Below are 20623 nucleotides of genomic sequence, written 5' to 3'. Positions count from 1 at the left end.
TCCACGATCGACCAGTTCTGTGTCAACATTGTAAACCCACACACCTTTTACAGCCTTAAGTAACATCTGTTTACTTCCTGTCATGCAAGTCACATGCTATATCTAGGTCAAAGATGACCTACATTAAAAACAAAAAAAAAGTTTTGTGGATGTGAGACTGATAGGGTACGCAGGCTGTTGTGCATACCAACTCAAAATATATAATAAAAATGTGTCCCCCCTCCCCAAGGGAAAAAAAAACTTTTTTTTTTCTTCCTCCACATCCTTCGACAATCTGCAATCTTCGACCGGTTGGGCACTCCTAGTTGAAATAATTTCCTGAAATGTTGAGGCCCTACAAAAAACACATTTTTTTCAGTCACACTAGTTTGTAACACTGTGCATGTATTTAATACGTGTTCAAGAACTCTTGAAATATTGTTGCTTTCATAGCTTTAAATATCTGCTTGACTTAGGCATTTGCTGAGTAATATCATTTTAACACTGTAACCCCCCTTTCCCCAACCCTCGCTCTCTCATATTTAGATGCTCCAGGGTGCCAGGAGTCTCAGGCCAATGTCAGAAGAAACCATATAGCAGTGATAAGTCTTCACTGAGCAAAAAACATCTTGTGGAGCAACGTCTCTCCTCCAGGAATTTCGCCTCTTTTGTTAACTTGGACAGTCAGTTTGACAGTGCATTCCCTTCTTCCCCAGAAAAGGTATTCCCAAATGTAAATATCTGATCCATACATCCATTGCCCAATTTACAGAAATAAAGCTGAATATATTTTTGTTTATTGTAGAAGTCCCATGTTGTATATTTCAGAAGCTCAAAATTGCTCTTATCCATTTCTCTTTGTGGACTATGTTTCACATTACAAATCCCAAATTCCCAAGAGTAAAAAATTGATTTACAGTAGCAAGGAGAAAACAAAACTTGAGTAAATCAGACTTGAACCACCAAGTTGAAATGGGAAGAATTCTCAGCTGTCGCCTGAAAACCATCCACACAAGAATTAAGCCTGCAGCTTGAAACCAAAGTAATGTACGTTTCTGCGAATGGAGTGCTAGAGGGGGAAGCAAGTGCAGTACTGGAGTATTTAACTTGTATAACAACGGAGAAACGAATCTGCAGAAGTTGGTTCATTTAGTCTTCTAGGGGTTGTGTTTGAATGTCATGATCCTTTTCTTATATTGTGGTTTGTGATTGTGTTAAAAAAAAAAAAAAAGGGGACATCAATTTTTTTTTATATGTATGTATATAGGGTGGCCCGGTAGTCCAGTGGTTAGCACGTCGACTTCACAGTGCAGAGGTTCCGGCCTCCCTGTGTGGAGTTTGCATGTCCCCCGGGCCTGCGTGGGTTTTCTCCGGGTACTCCAATTTCCTCCCACGTTCCAAAAACATGAATGGCAGGCTGATTGAACACGCTAAATTGTCCCTAGGTGTGAGTGTGAGTGCGCATGGTTGTTCGTCTCTGTGTGCCCTGCGATTGGTCGAACAGAAAACTGATGGATGCTGGCCCATCTGACTATTAGCAACAGTAGCTATTTAAAGTCATACACATACATTCATTCATTTTCCAAACCGCTTAATCCTCACTCGGGTCGCGGGGGGTGCTGGAGCCTATCCCAGCCGTCTTCGAGCAGTTGGCAGGGGACACCCTGAACCGGTTGTCAGCCAATCGCAGGGCACACAGAGACGAGCAACCATCCGCACTCACACCTGGGGACAATTTAGAGCATTCCATTAACCTGCCATGCATGTTTTTGGAATGTGGGAGGAAACCGCAGTACACGGAGAAAACCCATACAGGCACAGGGAGAACATGCAAACTCCACACAGGAAGGCCAGAGCCGAATCGAACACTGCACCTCCGCACTGTGAGGCCGACGTGCTAACCAGTAGACCACCGGTGGGGTTGCCTAGTCATAATAATAATGAATACAATATACCTGGTTCCAGTTGGGGCAATTCTGGGTGAACTCTCTTAGGAGAAGTTTGTCAAAATATGATTAAGGGAATTCACATAAAGTAGCAGGAATGGATTTTTCTGCATCTTGTTCACTGTTCATCGATGTGCTGTTTTTGGTCTCACATTTAAGAGTGTGCTACTGAATGTGCTCTGTGTGGGGTCATATTTGGACCCCTAAAATATGTATCTTTTAATCACGTGCTTCTAAAAATGTATACCTTTTTGTGAATATATATCGGCGTACAAGAAGGCAACTCATTTGTTTTAAGGTTTATCGTAATCACAATTCCTTTTTATTAAGATTAAGATATCCTTTATTTGTCCCTTTATCAGCCCAAACATAACAGAGAAAACAGCATGCCAAGCACTAATTATTAACGTTAACGGTAGAAATTCAAATGCTTTTTACAGCTCAAGTTAATTGACGTCTAGAAGTGCAGCCAGGCTAAGCAGAACTGCTCGCAGCTGCTGATGCGAAAAAAATAATTTCACATCGCAATGTAACTTGCATTTGCCGCTAAGTCTTTGTAGCAGCGGTCGTATGGCAAACTTGTTTCGAATAAAATTATTAAAAACAATCACATTCCAAATCTTAATATTTGGAGACATGGCAATTAGTAGTTTTTTTTTATTCTATATGTATATTTTTTACTAATAGTTCAACCCTATTTCATATACTGCAGTTTTTTGGGGGGACGGGGGGTTGGCAGTCAGGGGAGTTCCTGGTTTATGGTTGACCCAATAACTGTAAGGTGCTCACTTGTTTTGTGGCTCATGATTTGGGCGAAAGCTAGTCCAAACTCGCCATTTTCACCAAACATCTCTAGTTGGATGTGCCCAAAGTACATTGTTGTTGAAGTTTTGTTTATATGTAACTTGATAAACCATTGTGACATTATATTCATATTTACTGCTTCTTAATTGATTGAATATTTTCCCAGCACTGCACAAAACAGGTGTTATCACCACTGGACTTTTCATCAGTCCGGTATTTCATCATGAAAAGCAGCAACCTGAGGAACATAGAAATTTCTCAGCAGAAAGGCATCTGGTCCACTACCCCAGGTAATGAGACTAAACTGACCAAGGCACTGCAGGAGAATGAAGTCGTCCTCATCTTTTCTGTTCAAGGCTCTGGGCACTTCCAGGTATGTAGAATTTTAGCTTTTAAAGTTAGCATAACTTCCCTATAATGTCTTAGGGATCGATTCAAGATACTTTCCTGCTGTATACAGAACCAGCTTGTTGCACACCACACAGGCAGGCATAGACGGAGTGAGTCAGTTGCAAATTGTGACTGCGCATTTGAAACGGTGTTTCCTGCTCTACAATTATATCCCAGCGAGGGATGCTATGCGTTCACAGTGGTCCGTCTGACATAGCAAATGTTTTTTTTTGTTGGTTGTGTAACACAGATTGCATTAATGTCTGTCTGTAAAGGCCAGTTACTTTTTTTTGCACATTTCATATAAAAGGATGAATGGGTGTTTCCCCCCTCCAGCTGTAAGGGGAAGTCAAGTCCGAAATTTTCTAAAACAGGCTGGGTAAGGGCTCTTAATGAGGTCTTATCCGGACTTGAGCACCCTTTCCATCAACCATACAATTTACCAATTTTTCTTTTGGTAGAATGAGTGCATAAAAGTGTGGGCTTATTACATTTTATAGAATCGTAGCTAATTAGAAGATGCCGCATGAGACACATTGTGGTCATAGATGACAATGCATTTCTGGCTTTATTTTGATATAAATATTATATATATATTATATATATTTATAATTGGTTTTACTTTTCCAGGGATATGCTCGCATGTCTTCAACTATCACTTACACTAATTGCCAAGACTGGGGGTTCGGGCGATTAGGAGGAGTCTTTAGTGTGGAGTGGATCTGCAAAGAGAATTTACCTTTCCAGTGCACCCAGCATGTTCTCAACCCATTGAACGACAACAAGAAAGTCCAAATCAGCAGGGACGGACAGGTGAGTTTTTCATTTCATGTTTGATAAAGAAAACCTCATGTGATGACTGTAGTTGTACATGCAGTTTCGAACTATGTGTTATGCTGTAACAAATGGATAGATAAATGAATGGCATTCATATTTTAACATTCTACACGTCATTCCAATATAAAGACAATTCAACACAAGACTTAAAGTTCTTTCTTGCAATCACAGATTACCTTTAACTGGAAAAATGAATTGTTGGTCTGGGGGATTAAAGACATGCTTGCATACGTTTCATTTTTTGTTTCGTTTGTTTGTTTGTATTTTGGGGAGGTCGGGGGTATTTACAGGACACATGCCTTGCCCACACACGGCCAGTTTGAAAGCAGAAGAGAAAAGAGGAGCCGCTTTTCATTATTTTGAAGATACTCACTGAATGGCTGATAACATTTCCAAAGATGAGCGACAGCTCACCCTATGGCAAAGCTATAGCGTATACCCGCCACACCACTAACGTAACTCAATTGTTGTTGTCCCGTCACAAATCAGCTGCAGTAAATGTTCACCATTCAAACACCACATTAACAATGAAAAAGGGCTAAACTTATCATTGGGATACAATGGTTATGTTTTTGTTTTTTTTGGAGGGGGGGTTGTTTGTTTTTTGCGGTTTATGTCAGGCCAGTGCGATAGTCAAGTCAAGAATTATTTTACTAAGTACAGTTTCTTCTACAGGTAACTAGAAACTGTATCAGAATAGATATTAAAAGTAACCCCCCTAAACCGTGGATAGATTATACCTTGATATTGGCTCTTTTAATTGTGCTTGATTTTATTTTGTTGTTGTCTCAAAATGCATCAAATTGATGCATTCAAATATGAAATACTCGAAATTTTCTACCATGTCCTTACTCCTCACCTTTTTCACCCCTGACCTTTTTTTCATGCCTGGCATGCACAAGATTTGGCTTTTTAATTCAAATTCGGAGGGCGGAGCCCCTTATTATTATTATTATTATTGACACTTACTGTCCACTTTAATGCCTCAATTTTACTGTTTTCTGCATTAATACATTGTGTTTGAAAATCTCTCTCCATTTTTATATCTATGACAATTTCATTTAACAAGAATTTTTGGATTGGATTTTGGATTGGATACAACTTTGTCAAATGTGCTTGCTGTATGTGTAACATACAGCACAGATGAAATTTCTTCCCTCTTAAGACAACATAAAACAAGATCAGTGTGTGCTGCACTGCAACATTTTGGTTCATTGACCGTTAGTCAATTTAAGCGTAAAAAGTTTTCAGTCAGTTTTTTTTTTTTTTTTTTTTGCTTTAATCGCTGTATTCTACCAGTTAACCTTAATGCCATGCATTACAGTATAAAAAAAAAGAAGTTGTTTTTGTAATTGTAGTAGACCACCCGGAACTGAGGTGGGTAGAACCAAGAACAACCAAGTCTAGTGCATCCTGAAATTATTCACATAATACTTTAATGTTGTTGTCCCCCCCCATTTTTGAAGGAATTGGATGCCCAGGCAGGCAGACTGCTGCTGTCTCTTTGGGTAAAGTAATTTGGTGTTCACACTTCACTTCATCATCATCGTTGGGATATCCTTCTGCATTATTTCTACCACTGTTTCTATCCGTTTGTCAAGTTCCAATCCACTGAGGGATCCAACTGCATCTGTTAAGAATCTATTCCCGACAAATGTTATGTATACTTGAAGTAATTGGTATGAATTACACTAAGTGAACTGTAATTTAAGACAACGGAACAGTGGTTTGGTGATGGTTTTGAAATGTTCACGTTTTTCTTGTTTGTTTCTTCAACGTTGAAAGTTGCCTCTTCCAGGCTACCATTGTTTATATTTTATGTATGCCAAATGTACCAATTCTTTGCAATGGCATGTTCATCAAATACAGGAAGTTGAAATGCTGCTGTTTTAGACATTTCTATTTTATAGTACTATTTTTGGATTTCTACTCTTTGTAATTGTTTATTACCGGTAATATTCTATTGAGCTTGGAATCCAAAGAATGTTTGTCCATTTTATTGTTTATTTACAATATTATTCAATAAATAAACTGTTGGTTGGTTCTTATTCACACTCTTGCTAATCCTGTGAAGAAATGAATGATTAAAGACAATATTTATAAGATTGCAATACATAACTGTAGCACGGTGCTCAGTGATGGTGGCCGCCCATCTGCCTTACAGTCCTGAGGTTCAAATCTCAATTTTGGCCTTCCTCTATCGAGTTTGCTTGTTCTTGTATGGGTTTTCTTAGTGTACTCTGGTTCTTTCCACATTCCAAAAAACGCCCATGTTAGGTTAATTGAAGACTCTAAATTCACCATAGTAGTGAATGAGTTGTTTCTCTTTGTGCCCTGTAACTGATGACCAGTCCAGGTTGTTTGTACCTGGCTAGTGTAATCTTTGATAGGCTCCTAATATGACAAGCAGTGCAGAAAATCGATGCATACATAAAATTTGTCTTTAGTTATTATCATTGGGGGGGGGGGGTAGTTTTTTTTTTTTTTACACCAACATTTCATTTCACTCTCACATGAGCTGGTTACGGGAGCGGGGATGTCAAATTAGTATGGCCTCATTAGTAATGTTTTCCTCATAGTTTGCTTGAGTTACGGTGGATTTCCTGGTCTGGATTATCTTTTCTAAAAGTTTAATATTTTTAAATAATGAGCAGTATGAGGCAGCAATAACTAAATAGATGAATTATTTTTTAAAATTCTATTTATGGGCTTGGAAGGCCATGAATAACCATTTGACGAAGGGTTGTGACAAGTAGCAAACGACATGACCGGTGCAACCCAACCCCAATAAAGAATTTGAGTACAAATGAGGGAACAGTCCAGGAGGTTTATACATTGATATACTCTATATACATACATGTATATCCACACACGCACGCACACTATCGATCTATACTAATGTGTATATACACACCTACAATTTTAAGTGAATACCTTTTTGAAAATAGGACTTACAAGCATGCCTGTTCCAGCATTTACACATAAAACCATGGCAATGAAAAAAAATGTCAGTTTATCAAAGAGGCAAAAAGTGTGCAGTGCAAAACTTCCCCGCTATAAATGTAGTCGGTGATATAGAAATGCCCAATACAAAATACACATTTTTCATCACTATACGTGGTGTTTTTTAAAGGTATTTCAAAACACTTAAAACAATAGAAATGCTATTAAAGACAATACATTAAGAAAACGGGAGCAATGGAAAATTAAAATCTTGTTCAAGCAGTATAAATGATGAAATTGCTTGAGTTTATTTTTTACGTGATACATCGATGGATGACTACAGTTGTTTTAACAAAACAAAACAAAAAAACTTTAAATGTAATGTCTGAGTGTTTACCTATGTGACTGTTGAACTCTTGATTTAACTGAGTTATATTTGTTCTTCACAATGTGTACATATATATATTTAAAGGGTCACATTTAACAAGATTTCATAGCGTAATATTCCTTTCAAAGTTCCAAATACATTATCACACGAACACCTGACTTGAGACGTTTAGAGCTGCCCACTGCACGATCTACTTACCGCGCCAGGAATTACGTTCAGGCTGTGATTGGTTGTCCCCTCTCACCAGACATCGTGCACGTGATTCTATTGGACCACTGTTACAGCGTTGTTCCGTAGTTGCAATTCTTATTTTGTGATTGGCCAGGAAATCTGCGCGCTGCTCCTTCTGCACGTTGAACAGAGTACCTTGTCATCTGATTGGTCGAATAGTCTTGTGTGTAGCACATAGGTTACGCTTCCCAGTCATCCTCGCATATAAATACTCTTCTGCCGTGGTTACTCTATTTCAGAATTGCTACTTAACTGGCGCTCAGTCCAAACCAAATTACGTTACAGGCGTTACACTCACACAGGTAAGATTTTTTTTTTATGCCTACAATCAAGAGTTGATCGGTTGGATTCTTTATTATGTATATGGACACTTTTCCGACGAGCTTGGTCGGACATGGGTATCCGTGATATTTTTACATCATATAACTACTATTTAAATTAGCAACTGCTATGAGAAGTTGTCATCGAAGTTGTTATGAAAGATGTTACAAGACCGAAGTGAGCTAGCTTGACAGATCGCAAAAGCATGTCCGTCAATTTATTTGCTCCGGGTAGTAAACCTCCCATGATTACGACCCTTATAACCTGATCATCACAAAGGAGTTTGTCCACATTAAATGGCAATTCATTCTATCTATCTTATGTGTGGTTAAATGTCACTGTGTTAACTCAGCTAACGAGTGACAGATGACGGCACTGCCATGACTAACCATTTTAACTTGAGGCAAATTCCGTTAACCTTTCACCCAGTTTTCTTCCTCAATTCCTTGGACTACAGTTTACATAATCCTAATGCTAGTCTTTCTCTTATCTTTTTTGTCAATAACTGCAGGTAGTGATGGAAACATTGCTGCCATCACATTTTTGTGAACCTTTTAATAATAAAACTAACAATAATAATCATGCGTCCGTTTCTGTGTGTTGTGTGGTTGGAACCTCGGCAACAATGTAAAGTGCTAATTCGTTTTATTTACACTCGAGGTCAATGGTCATCTTGTTGTCTCCCTACATTCTGGCCCTATGAGCAAGGTTTATGTACCGGGGACATCTCGCCTTTAAAATAAATTCAGTGTCAAAAAAGAGAAAAAAAAGTAAATATATGATAAAAGAATTGTTTACAGAGAACATTACAATTTTTAGAACCAATAGAAGATTTTTTAAATAAGTATTATTGAATGAATGAATATTATTGTCTAACAATGAAATAACAAGGACTTGGAGTAAACATTTAAAGATACATTTGAATCGAGCACTCAACTGCATTATCTTCATTTCACTGCATATAACCATGAGTGTTTTAATATGAAACCTTCTCAACCGATACAGGATGCCTGGTTCTGCCTCTAATAACTGCTTGGGTCCGTGGCCCAAGGATGTGGGTATCATTGCCATGGAACTGTACTTCCCATCGCAGTATGTGGACCAAGCTGAACTGGAACAGTTTGATGGTGTTACAGCTGGCAAATACACAGTGGGCCTGGGTCAAGCCTGCATGGGTTTTTGCTCAGACTGTGAAGATATCAACTCCCTTTGCCTGACAGTGGTCCAAAGACTGATGGAGAAGAACAACCTTTCTTACGATTCAATAGGTCGTTTGGAAGTTGGCACTGAGAGCATCATTGATAAGTCCAAGTCTGTAAAGACAGTCCTCATGCAGCTGTTTGAAGATTCGGGCAATACTGATGTGGAGGGCATTGACACCACAAATGCCTGTTATGGTGGGACCGCTGCGCTCTTCAATGCTGTAAATTGGGTTGAATCCAGCTCGTGGGATGGTAGGTGAACAAACACACGCAAATAATGAGTAGAATGAGTAGTAGTTTGATCATTGTTTCATATTGACAGATTAATGTTAATGGAATGATTGTCATCTGAACCGTGATGTAATTCATCTCACCACTACAATGTTGCTGTTATTTCACTGCTATTTAGTGGGCAACACTATTTTTCCCCCTTTGTGTGGTTGATCTTCTTTTCTCTACGCAGGCCGCTATGCCTTAGTTGTAGCAGGCGACATTGCTGTTTACGCCTCAGGAAGCGCCAGACCTACAGGCGGTGCTGGTGCTGTGGCAATGCTCATTGGGCCCAATGCTCCTTTGGCCTTTGAAAGAGGTCAGAAAATGTGTGAATGTGTTAATCAGTGCCTGAATTAACACTATCATAAGAATTAAGCGAGTGTGTTAATGATGATGTACATGTATCTTGCGCAGGTTTACGAGGAACCCACATGCAGCATGCGTACGACTTCTACAAACCTAACCTCATGTCAGAGTATCCTGTGGTGGATGGCAAGCTATCTATTGAGTGCTACCTGAGTGCCTTGGACCGCTGCTACTCTGTGTACCGGAATAAGATCCATGCTCAGTGGCAAAGAGGTTGGCCAAAAGTCTTTTTACAGTTGAAAACGTTAAGGCTAACATCAGTGTTCGTTCTAACTTGTTCAGATACTTAACTAACTGAGCAAATCTTCAAATGTGGAAATGCGACACTGTTGATATTAAAATAAACACTCCTTACACACTGTAAACTGCAATATTAATGAACGAATATAGACGATGTGAAGTTTGCACTGTCTGTAAAATCCATTGTACAGTGTTCTTCATAAACTCTTCACATTTGTCTCTTTTTGAGGCTGGTCATACTTCTCCAATATGGCACGCAACAAAATCCATAACAGACATACAATTGACGTTCCACTTGAGGAAATGGGGATCCCAAAGTGTACTATAAAGGGAAAATGAGTTTAATGTTCACTGATTAAAGTCTCAGAAAATAAGGTATGGCTACAATTTATGACTTAAACTCTTAAATGGTCTTTCAATATGTTCTATGCTGGCACTCATCTAAATACGTCATGCAGATTTAATATCGTGTCTGTGGAATATGAATTAAGCAACCGTTTTTTTGTTTCCAACAAGGGGCGGGGGGGCATTTTGCCCTTCGTTGCCGACTGAAAAGGACATTACAGTGCATAAGGAATGGGTTAATCAATCACAGCTCACCTGTTTTCTGGGTTTGGTCATGTGACGTTCACAAACTGAGCCCAGCACTGTAATGTTATTTTCAATCAAGAGCAAGTGGGAAAATGAAAATGGGTGCTTAAATCATATTCCACAAACGCAGTATTAATCAGAATGCTGACTAGACTCATGGGGGTGCATAGTGGTGTCCTAAACAACCTTTTTTACTTCACCCTCCCGTGTAAGTGTATTTTTTTCAAATTCTGTTAAATCACCAGTACAAAAATGTATGACAGAAACACATAGGGACCCTCTATCAAGGTGGTTATTGATATTCCACAAAGCTATCCTTGGTATGTTAGGACAACTGTAATTTTAGCGTGAATTTAAAAGACCGCATAGCAATTTTTTTTTAAGTTTGGTTTCTCTGTTGGATGTCTGCTTTGTATACTTGTTTGTTGGGTGAACTGATATCTGACTAGTTGATTGAGAGAGCTAAGGACATTACTTGCTGTTGGATTTACATGGCTTGCTGTGCTAATTTTACCCAAGTGCAGTGATCATAATGTAGCTTTCAAACGAGCCCTTAATCTGCTGAGCAAATGTGTCTTAAGTGAGGGAGCCCAAGTGTCGTAAACAGGGACGGCGATTTTCCGCGGATACGCGGAAATCCGCCGTTTTATTTCTTAAATTGATCCTTTTTGTGAATCGTCTAAATCCATTGAGAAAATTTTAGGGGGGTCAGGTATACCTTATCGTCGAGTTTTCACGAGCTCTCCTGATCAATCTTTCCATCTTCCGATTGTAAACAGCCCTGTGATTGGACGTGTATGATGTCTTACTTGTTGTGATTGGTCACCCCGTCCAGGCCACTCCCCTTTCCGCTTTTTTCATCACTAGCCATTGCCATCCCTGCGTAAATCATTGATCAACTAGGTAAGCTGTACTCTGTTCTTATGTGCTTAACCTCGAGACATTTGGACCAAAGCAGAGTCTCAATATCGCTTTGAGCACTTTGACTTTTGGATGTCATTTGGGTTTTATTTTTTTATTTTTGGTGGAGTAGAAGACAAAGGGCAAAAACACATCCACGCGAGTGCTGGGATTCCACAAAACTGCTTGTTGTTCATTCAAGTTGCTACTTGGCACTTTCTTTAACTATGGGTAATAATTGTCCCATGAAATACTGTATGTCCGTCATGAATACTATAGATTTGGAAATCACCCTATTCACCACAACACTTGACACCAGTTGTGCAACACCAATTTGTTCATACATAACCCCCAAAAAGGAGACTACAAAAGCGCTGCCCAATTAATGGCATTGCTTCAAGGCAACACACAGTATGAGAACTGCATTAACCATATTATTTTGTTACTGCACTAAGTGTAACTTCTGATTTTACATGGTATATTTCGGCTTGTTTATTTAAGACAGAGCCGGCCTCCCTGTGTGGAGTTTGCATGTTCTCCCCGGGCCTGCGTGGGTTTTCTCCGGGTACTGCGGTTTCCTCCCACGTTCCAAAAAAACATGCATGGCAGGCTGATTGAACACTCTAAATTGTCCCTAGGTGTGAATGTGAGCGTGGATGGTTGTACGTCTCTGTGTGCCCTGCGATTGGCTGGCAACCGATTCAGGGTGTCCCCCGCTTACTGCCCGAAGACAGCTGGGATGGGCTCCAGCAGCCCCCGTGACCCTAGTGAGGATCAAGCGGTTAGGAAAATGGATGGAGGGATGGATGCATTATAAAGTGCATAGAGTAGAAGCTGCAATAGTGGCTGGGGTTGAACTATGCATCCACTAGATGGAGCTACGCTAAGAGGAATACAATACAGCTTTATTTATATTTAAAAAGCCTTCACAATAGCTGGATCTGGAACAAAGCCATGAGAACTGGTCACAAACACCAACATGAAGCATATAAATACAAAAGGCATTACCAAACAATAAATGAAAGACAAAAGTTATGAAAAAAATGTATCACATCCACAAGGGGCTAAGTATTCCTAGAAGTTTTGCTTGTCCCCTTCCTTCGCTTAGTCAGCAGTTAACTCTGCTTTTGGTATTTTCTTTGTTTCATAATGGCTGTGCAGCGCTCACAAAGTAGTTATGTGTTGCCGAATGCACATGTCAATTAGTGCCGGGCAGAACCTTTTTAGGTTACAATTGGTTCGTGCTAATAATCACCACTCAATGGCATAGGAATAAGAACGGGGGAAAAAAATGAATGGGAAATATATACAGAGAACTTATATAAGGTCCATCGGATTACAGGGCGTACTGATGGCTTTTGGGAAAATTGAACGTCTATAGGTGCGCCTTACAGTTTGGAAAATACGGTCATTTGTTTGCGGTAGTTACTTTGTCGTGCACCACAGACATGCTATAAAAACATTTTGTTTGAGCCACTACCCCAATGACCTTATCCATATTAAAAAAAGTTGTCAGATACCGTTATTCAAATAGCCACAATTTAGACAAATGAGACAATATGGATGTACTTTTGCATTAGGGACTGTCATGGCAGATGGTCAATGATTAACTGGGGTTATACAAAAAATCTGATTGGGACATTCCTAGTAAATACCTCGGTAAAAGGTGAAATGGGATTGCATTTTGTCAGTGAAACAGTTCCTTTAATCTGAAAAACAAAGCAAGAAATAATTTTTGAACTGAAGGATTTTTTTAAGCCTTTACTCCTTGACAGGTAATTCAGAGAAGCGCTTTTCTTTGGAGGACTTTGGCTTTCTCGTCTTCCACTCGCCATACTGCAAGCTGGTGCAAAAGTCGTTGGCTAGACTGATGCTGAATGACTTCCTGAACCACCCCTGCCCAAACACGGAGACGGGCCCCTTCAGTGGCCTTGATGCTTTCAGGTAAACCACCAACAAAAAATGGCTGGACAGGGGGACATGCTCATTTACCCACAGATCTTATCATTAAAATGCACGCGGCTCAAAGGATAATGTGTAAAATTTCATCATATTTCTCTTCTTTTTGGCAGAGACATAAAGCCAGAGGAGACCTACTTTGATCGTGATGTTGAGAAGGCCTTTATGAAAGCCAGTGCGGACTTGTTTGAGAGGAAGACCAAGCTGTCTTTGCTCATATCCAACCAGAACGGAAATATGTATACCCCCTCAGTCTACGGCTGCTTGGCATCTGTCATTGCGCAGTATGTCTCAATATCTGACTTTTGATTTGACATGCATGCACTTGTCACTAAAACCATGCGGGCAAGAACTAGAATCTCAAATCAAAAGCATGTGTTGGGATTGCTACACATTTAAAATACGGAGCACTCCATCTCGTCGGTAATGACCTCATATCAAGCTTGATAAATGGAAGACATGATATTCAGTCAAACCTACGGCTCATCGTTGTTGAAACTAATTATTACTTTGTATTTGACAGATTCCGGGTTGTGTATCAAAACCTCATTCTCATTTCTCATTTTGGGGGGGAAATTTATTTGATAAAATCCAACACCAAGACAAGACGTGTCATCTTGAAAGGCAATTTAAAATAAAAATAAAACGGAGAACAACAGGCTGAATAAGTGTACGATATGCTCATGTTCCATGACTTGTAAACAACGAACTGAGAACGTGCCTTGTATGTTCACGTAACTTATTCAGATAACTATAGCGTTAAAAACTAACAGGTTTACCAAACCATCAGTGTCACCCCAATTCACTAAATCCAATGAAATCTTCATCCTCTGTACCACTTTTAAACAACTCTGCCAACTCCGGAGGTAGAAGATGCAGCGCTTCCTTTTCTACGTCGCTTACGTCAGACTTATCAACACATGAGTAGAGCGCCCTCCTGTGGTGTAATGTTAAAATAACATATGAAGTGATATACAGCACTGTAATTATGTGTTAATAATTTCACACATAAATCGCACCCCTGACCAAACTATGAAACCCCCACCCCCTGCAATTTATAATCCGGACAATACGATATACTGTACTGAAAATGAGGCCTTCATTAAACCCATTAACTTCATAATAATTTAAAAAAAATATACAAGTTTATGACAACTGGGGCCATTTTTACAAGTAAAACGTAAACACTAAAACTTGCCGTCCTTATTTTAATTGCAAATGCACTTTGTGAGTGACATTAATTGACGCATACTGTACATTAAAAAAGAATTACTACTGTGAACACTTCATTGACTTTAAAAATAAAACGACAAAGAATATGGTGATGAGTGTCATCATCCTGCACCTCAAACTTTTTCTGTCAAGTATTTACATGGATTTTGCTTCTTTTTTCGTACTGTAAAAAACAGGAACCCTGTTTAGCAGTACCATATATTAAATATAACTTATGGCATAGCATATGTCTTGACAGATAAGCAGCAAATTTAGGTCGATTTTTCCTAATTTTAGTGCAACAGGTTGCCATCTTTGTTGCAGACACACATCTTTGCAGATGGCAGGTCAAAGGATTGGAGTCTTCTCCTATGGCTCAGGATTTGCTGCAACTCTGTATTCTCTCAGGGTCTCACAGGACCACACACCTGGTGAGTTTCCCACCGTTCGGCGCCACTTGTCTGACACAAATCAGTCGTGATTGATACCCACTGCCCCCAGGTTCTGCTCTTGACAAACTTATCTGCAGTATGAGTGACCTGAAGGTCAGACTGGAGTCAAGAAAGAAGGTTTCACCTGCTGTCTTCTCTGAAAACATGAAGCTCAGAGAAGAGACCCACCACCTAGGTAGGACTTTTCCCACATTTATGCTGACCCCGCGGTGCAAATCGTAATGACACGCTAGTTGGTAGCCAGGAAAAGCACAGCAAAATATTGCTGGGCCAGATTCGAGAAGTCACTAAATTCGGCACAGACCTAGCACAGATTAAAATAAACAAATGTGTATTTATCACGTCAGCTTTTCACTTTTCATGAAGCGCTGATATGCAAACAGGTGGACTGCATTTTCTCTGAACTTACTTACACTATATTTATAAATAAAGTATCCATATACAGTACATAAAAAACATTTCAAACCTAGTTTTTTTCTCTTGTTTTCTCCAAATGGCGTCCGTTGCGATTTGAAAATTGCATTCTGCTATTTTGGCCATGTCGCTTTGAATTGAATTGTTCATCCCTCTCATATTTCTTCGTAATGTAAAATCCCCAATTGAAGTCATCATCAAACTTGATTCCAATTTTGCTGTTCCAAACTCGACACTAGTGACCCTTCCACTCTCAGCCACCAAAGCTGGCTTGCAAGGTGCAACATTGCCAAGCAAAGTTTCTTGTGCGGCAGAGTTATACGTCGATACGACCTGTTCCTTTTCAGCAGTGTTTCGATGGGAGTTGCAAAGCTAATGTCAATGTTTTATTACGTTTGAGGGGACTTTCCCTTGCCAACATCGCCGCAACGTTTGTCCATATCTCGTTTGGATGGGACAGTCACCTATGCCAACATGTCTGCCACGCTTTTTAACCTGCTCTAGTTACTGTAAAGTCGGTTTATCTGTGACGTGATTTGAACAAATATTTTAAATCTGTCCTTACAGCCAGCTACATCCCTCGTGGTTCTGTGGAGGATCTGTTTCCAGGTACTTGGTACTTGACACGAGTGGATGAGAAACACCGTCGGGAATATGCCAGGAGACCTCTGGACAGTGAGCTGCCTTCAGAGCCAGAACGTGTTCGTTCCAGCACTGCCACTGAGGTACAGCTTCCATCCCAAGTCTTCTGGAACAGAAGTGATGTCTTCAAAGCTGGCTTTTGACCTGGCAAAATAATGTTCTTGCTTTGCACACCGGAGCTCACCGAATTATTGAATACGTGTTATGTTTTACAAGTAAGGATGGCCATTCGACCAAATTTCCTTGATCTGCCCTGTGGTGGCCAAGCACTCAGAGCAAGGTTACTTTCTGATCCTTCAATGTCGTATCTTGCTATCACTATGAAGCAGAAGTCACCACACGTTGGAGTGTTCACCCACAAAAAGGAAACATAAGCTGGGTTGAGGGCTAAACGCTTTAGGAAAATAATCAAATTGAAATTTTGTATTTTTTAAAATATGATATAATAAACAATGATTAGTTTATTAGTTTTTTAAAATTATTTCATTTTAATATATTTTTGTATATATATTTTAAGATAAGATATCCTTTATTTGTCCAACACTGGGGAAATTTACAGCCTCCAGCAGCATGAATGTAGGTAGAAAGAAGAAAAAAGAAAAATAATATAATTAATAATTTATATTTTAATACTACATATTTTAAATATTATGCATTATATTATTATTAGTAGTAGTAATAAAAATAGGTATTATATGCATGTTTTGGTATTTTAGGTGAAGTTTACGGCAAAATAAAGTCGAATTAATATGAATCATTTCTGACCTGCCGTCTATTGAAAATTATGTCATTGTAGCACATCCCAAGTCTAGCCAAGAAGATGCCACGCATCCCTGTGGCCACGTCCAACAACGACACTGGCGTCAGCAACTGAGAGCCTCCTCCCCCCTCACCCCAGCTCTTCCTCAAGGTCTCACGGTCCAGTAATTTGGAAACGGTGCAAACACTAAGTTGATCAAAAGGCCAGCGTGTCCTTGGTCTTGCAATGCGGCTTGTGGACAGCTTTTCGATGCCGCTGAACTGCTTGTAACTTGCCCATCCTCACCAAGTGTACACATCTATCAAGAGGGGACGATATTTCATACATTAAAAAGTGTTAGGAAAACGTAATTTTCATATTTTTATTTTGGAGCACTGACTGTTATGACTTTAGCATCACCTAACCAGAGAAAGCAAATTCTGTTTTAAAATTTAAAAATGAGGATTTTATCTGTGCACCTCGCTGGTTCGACAGCAGCCATCCCGAATCACCTTATCATGCATATTTTGTCTTTGACTGTAACTACGTTGACCCCCCCCCCCCCCCCCCAGATAACCAATTATAGCCTGGACGCATTGAAAGATATAAAATCGCATGGCGCTCTGAATAAAACACTAGCTTGATAATTGGTTATTTGGCAGTGTCAGTTAACCTTCAGGGTGACAAAAAATATATACATTTAATTTTTTAAATCATTTTAAAAATGACATTAAATGTTACTCGTATATATCGGTAATCAAATAAACTGTGAGACGGTTATTATCATTGGATATTTCTTAAAACTGCTGACTGAGTTTTATCCAGTTAGACTTTTTCTGCCACACCACTCTAAACACCGCATGTCTCTATCTGCTAACTATTACAGAAACAGAAACTAACCTACATAAAAAAAAAGGTCTTGAGTCAATGTCTATTTGTGTCACTTGTGGCTCCGTGTGTTTTGGTGCTTTCTGCTCGTGTCATATTTGGCAACGTTGGCAGGAAGCGAAACCGCATAAATATCTTGAACTGACAGTGGCCATCATTTGAGTTTGAGTTTTTGTAATAAGTCATTCTAAGTTCTTTCTTCGTCTGTGTCTTTCCGGTTGTTTTATTCCTGTTCAATCTTGAATAAAATATCCGGGATAGGAAGAAATAGTACTCAGGTAGAAACCATGGCAACCATCTGTCTTGAATTTGATGAGGTGTGGATGATTATAGTACAGAGTTATTGAAATTACAGTTACGTATGCCATAAAGAAGCCTTATTTCAATGATGTATCAAATGTAAACAAAATGCGTTTCCTTATGTACAGAAATTCTCAGTTGTACAGTCAGTTGGTGCCTCTCCACACATGCTAGCATCACAATTGCGGTGTGGCTGTTTTGCTAGTGTGACTGTAATGTAGCTTGCCTAATAGGTCACACGATCTAAAATTTTGTTGTTAATGTACAGTAAATGCTGTAAAATTATTTATGCATTGTAGATAGGAGTGGATGGTCCATCCGATTTATTTTAGGCATACCGTTTCTGTAAATGAAAATAAATGATTACTGTATTCAACATTTGTTGTTGGTCTGTTTTCACTTATCTAAAATTGTTTTTTGCGCACTAAAGACATGTCAGTAAGTACCTTGAGAAAATTATATGGATCAACTCAAAACAATGAATAACTTATTATGTCACAGAAAAGCTTTTAGTACATCAATTTGACTGAAATAAAAAATAAATAAATGAGAGCAGCACTGCCACCTACTGTAGTGGCTGTCCATTGACACTTTATTGGCGTATGGCAATATATATATAAAAAAAAAAAATCCTCATCTCACCCCTCGGTGGTGTCCGTCCCTCATTCTGCTCGGGTCCTCTACCAGAGGCCAGGAAGCTTGAGGGTTCTGCGTAGTATCCTTGCTGTTCCCAGCACTGCACATTTCTGGACTGAGATGTCCGATGTTGTTCCCGGGATCTGTTGCAACCACTCATCTAGTTTGGGGGTCACTGCCCCGAGTGCTCCGACCACCACAGGCACGACTGTCACCTTTACCTTCCAGGCTCTCTCCAGCTCCTCTCTGAGCCCTTGGTATTTCTCAAGTTTCTCATGTTCCTTCTTCCTGATGTTTCCATCACTTGGGACCGCTACATCCACTACAACGGCTTTCCTCTGCCCTTTATCTATGATCACGATATCTGGTTGGTTCGCCATTTACCATCTTGTCAGTCTGGATCTGGAAGTCCCACAGGATCTTCGCTCTGTCATTCTCCACCACCTTCGGAGGTGTTTCCCATTTTGACCTTGGGGTTTCCAGTCCATACTCCGCACAGATGTTTCGGTAGACTATGCCAGCCACCTGGTTATGGCGTTCCATGTAGGCTTTCCCTGCCAGCATCTTACACCCTGCAGTTATGTGTTGGATCGTCTCAGGTGCCTCTTTGCACAACCTACACCTTGGGTCTTGTCTGGTGTGGTATATCTGGGCCTCGATGGCTCTGGTGCTCAAGGCCTGCTCCTGAGCAGCCAGGATGAGTGCCTCTGTGCTGTCCTTCAGGCCAGCCCTCTCTAGCCACTGATAGTACTTCTTGAGATCAGCCACTTCAGTTATGGTCCGGTGGTACATCCCGTGTAGGGGCTTGTCCTCCCATGATGGTCCCTCTTCCAGTGCCTCATCTTCTGTTCCCCATTGTCTGAGACATTCTCTGAGTACGTCATCCGTTGGACCCTTCTCCTTGATGTATTCATGGAGCTTGGATGTTTCATCCTGGACAGTGGCTCTCACACTCACTAGTCCCCGGCCTCCTTCCTTTCGGCTTGCGTACATTCTCAGGGTGCTGGATTTGGGATGGAACCCTCCATGCATGGTTTGGAGCTTTCGGGTCTCAACGTCCGTGGTCTGAATCTCTTCCTTTGGCCACCTTATTAATCCTGCAGGGTATCTGATCACTGGCAGGGCATAGCTGTTTATTGCCCGGGTCTTATTCTTGCCATTGAGCTGGCTCCTTAGGACTTGCCTCACTCGCTGGAGGTATTTGGCCATAGCCGCTTTCCTTGTTGCCAGTTCGAGGTTGCCATTGGCTTGTGGTATACCAAGGTACTTGTAGCTGTCCTCAATGTCTGCTATTGTTCCTTCAGGGAGTGAGACCCCTTCAGTGTTGCCATTGGCTTGTGGTATACCAAGGTACTTGTAGCTGTCCTCAATGTCTGCTATTGTTCCTTCAGGGAGTGAGACCCCTTCAGTGCGGACTACCTTTCCTCTCTTAGTCACCATCCGACTACATTTCTCAAGCCCGAATGACATCCCGATGTCGCTGCTGTAGATCCTGGTTATGTGGATCAGGGAATCTATGTCCCTTTCGCTCTTAGCATACAGCTTTATGTCATCCATGTAGAGGAGGTGACTGATTGTAGCTCCATTTCTGAGGCGGTATCCATAGCCTGTCTTGGTGATTACTTGGCTTAGGGGGTTCGGTCCTATGCAGAACATCAGTGGGGAGAGTGCATCACCTTGGTATATGCCACATTTGATGGACACTTGGGTAAGTGGCTTGCCATTGGCTTCAAGTGTGGTTTTCCACATCCTCATCGAGTCAGCAACGAAGGCTCTTAAGGTCCTGTTCACCTTATACAACTCCAAGCATTCAGTGATCCATGTATGTGGCATCGAGTCATAGGCTTTCTTGTAATCAATCCAAGCTGTGCACAGGTTGGTATGTCGGGACCTAGAGTCTTGTGCGACTGTTCTGTCAACCAGGAGCTGATGTTTGGCTCCTCTGGTATCTCTACCAATGCCCTTCTGTG

The 20623-nt window shown here is 40.4% G+C and overlaps 2 protein-coding genes across 2 annotated transcripts in view; both read left to right on the top strand.

The window, feature by feature from the left end:
- The window catches only part of LOC127590656 (3'-5' RNA helicase YTHDC2), a 32617-nt gene extending 26609 nt beyond the window's left edge, over positions 1-6008 (top strand). The window contains exons 29-33 of the mRNA XM_052050061.1: positions 526-700; positions 2896-3102; positions 3750-3932; positions 5423-5464; positions 5558-6008. Of these exons, the coding sequence (XP_051906021.1) occupies positions 526-700; positions 2896-3102; positions 3750-3932; positions 5423-5464; positions 5558-5593 (643 nt within the window). The 3' untranslated portion in view covers positions 5594-6008. The remainder of the gene's footprint in view (positions 1-525; positions 701-2895; positions 3103-3749; positions 3933-5422; positions 5465-5557) is intronic.
- Positions 6009-7641: 1633 nt separating this feature from the next.
- On the top strand, positions 7642-18393 carry hmgcs1 (3-hydroxy-3-methylglutaryl-CoA synthase 1 (soluble)). The gene is made up of 10 exons (XM_052050121.1): positions 7642-7820; positions 8845-9293; positions 9505-9630; positions 9729-9893; positions 13187-13355; positions 13484-13654; positions 14907-15013; positions 15084-15209; positions 16016-16173; positions 16887-18393. Exons 2-10 carry the CDS (start codon positions 8846-8848, stop codon positions 16962-16964), a joined length of 1548 nt encoding a protein of 515 aa, XP_051906081.1. The 5' UTR covers positions 7642-7820; position 8845; the 3' UTR covers positions 16965-18393.
- Positions 18394-20623: the final 2230 nt, after the last annotated feature.

Source organism: Hippocampus zosterae, chromosome 18 (genome assembly GCF_025434085.1).
Source record: "Hippocampus zosterae strain Florida chromosome 18, ASM2543408v3, whole genome shotgun sequence".
NCBI classification, from domain to species: domain Eukaryota; kingdom Metazoa; phylum Chordata; class Actinopteri; order Syngnathiformes; family Syngnathidae; genus Hippocampus; species Hippocampus zosterae.
Note: the sequence above shows the minus strand (reverse complement) of the source record. Positions and strands in the feature narration are given on the sequence as shown.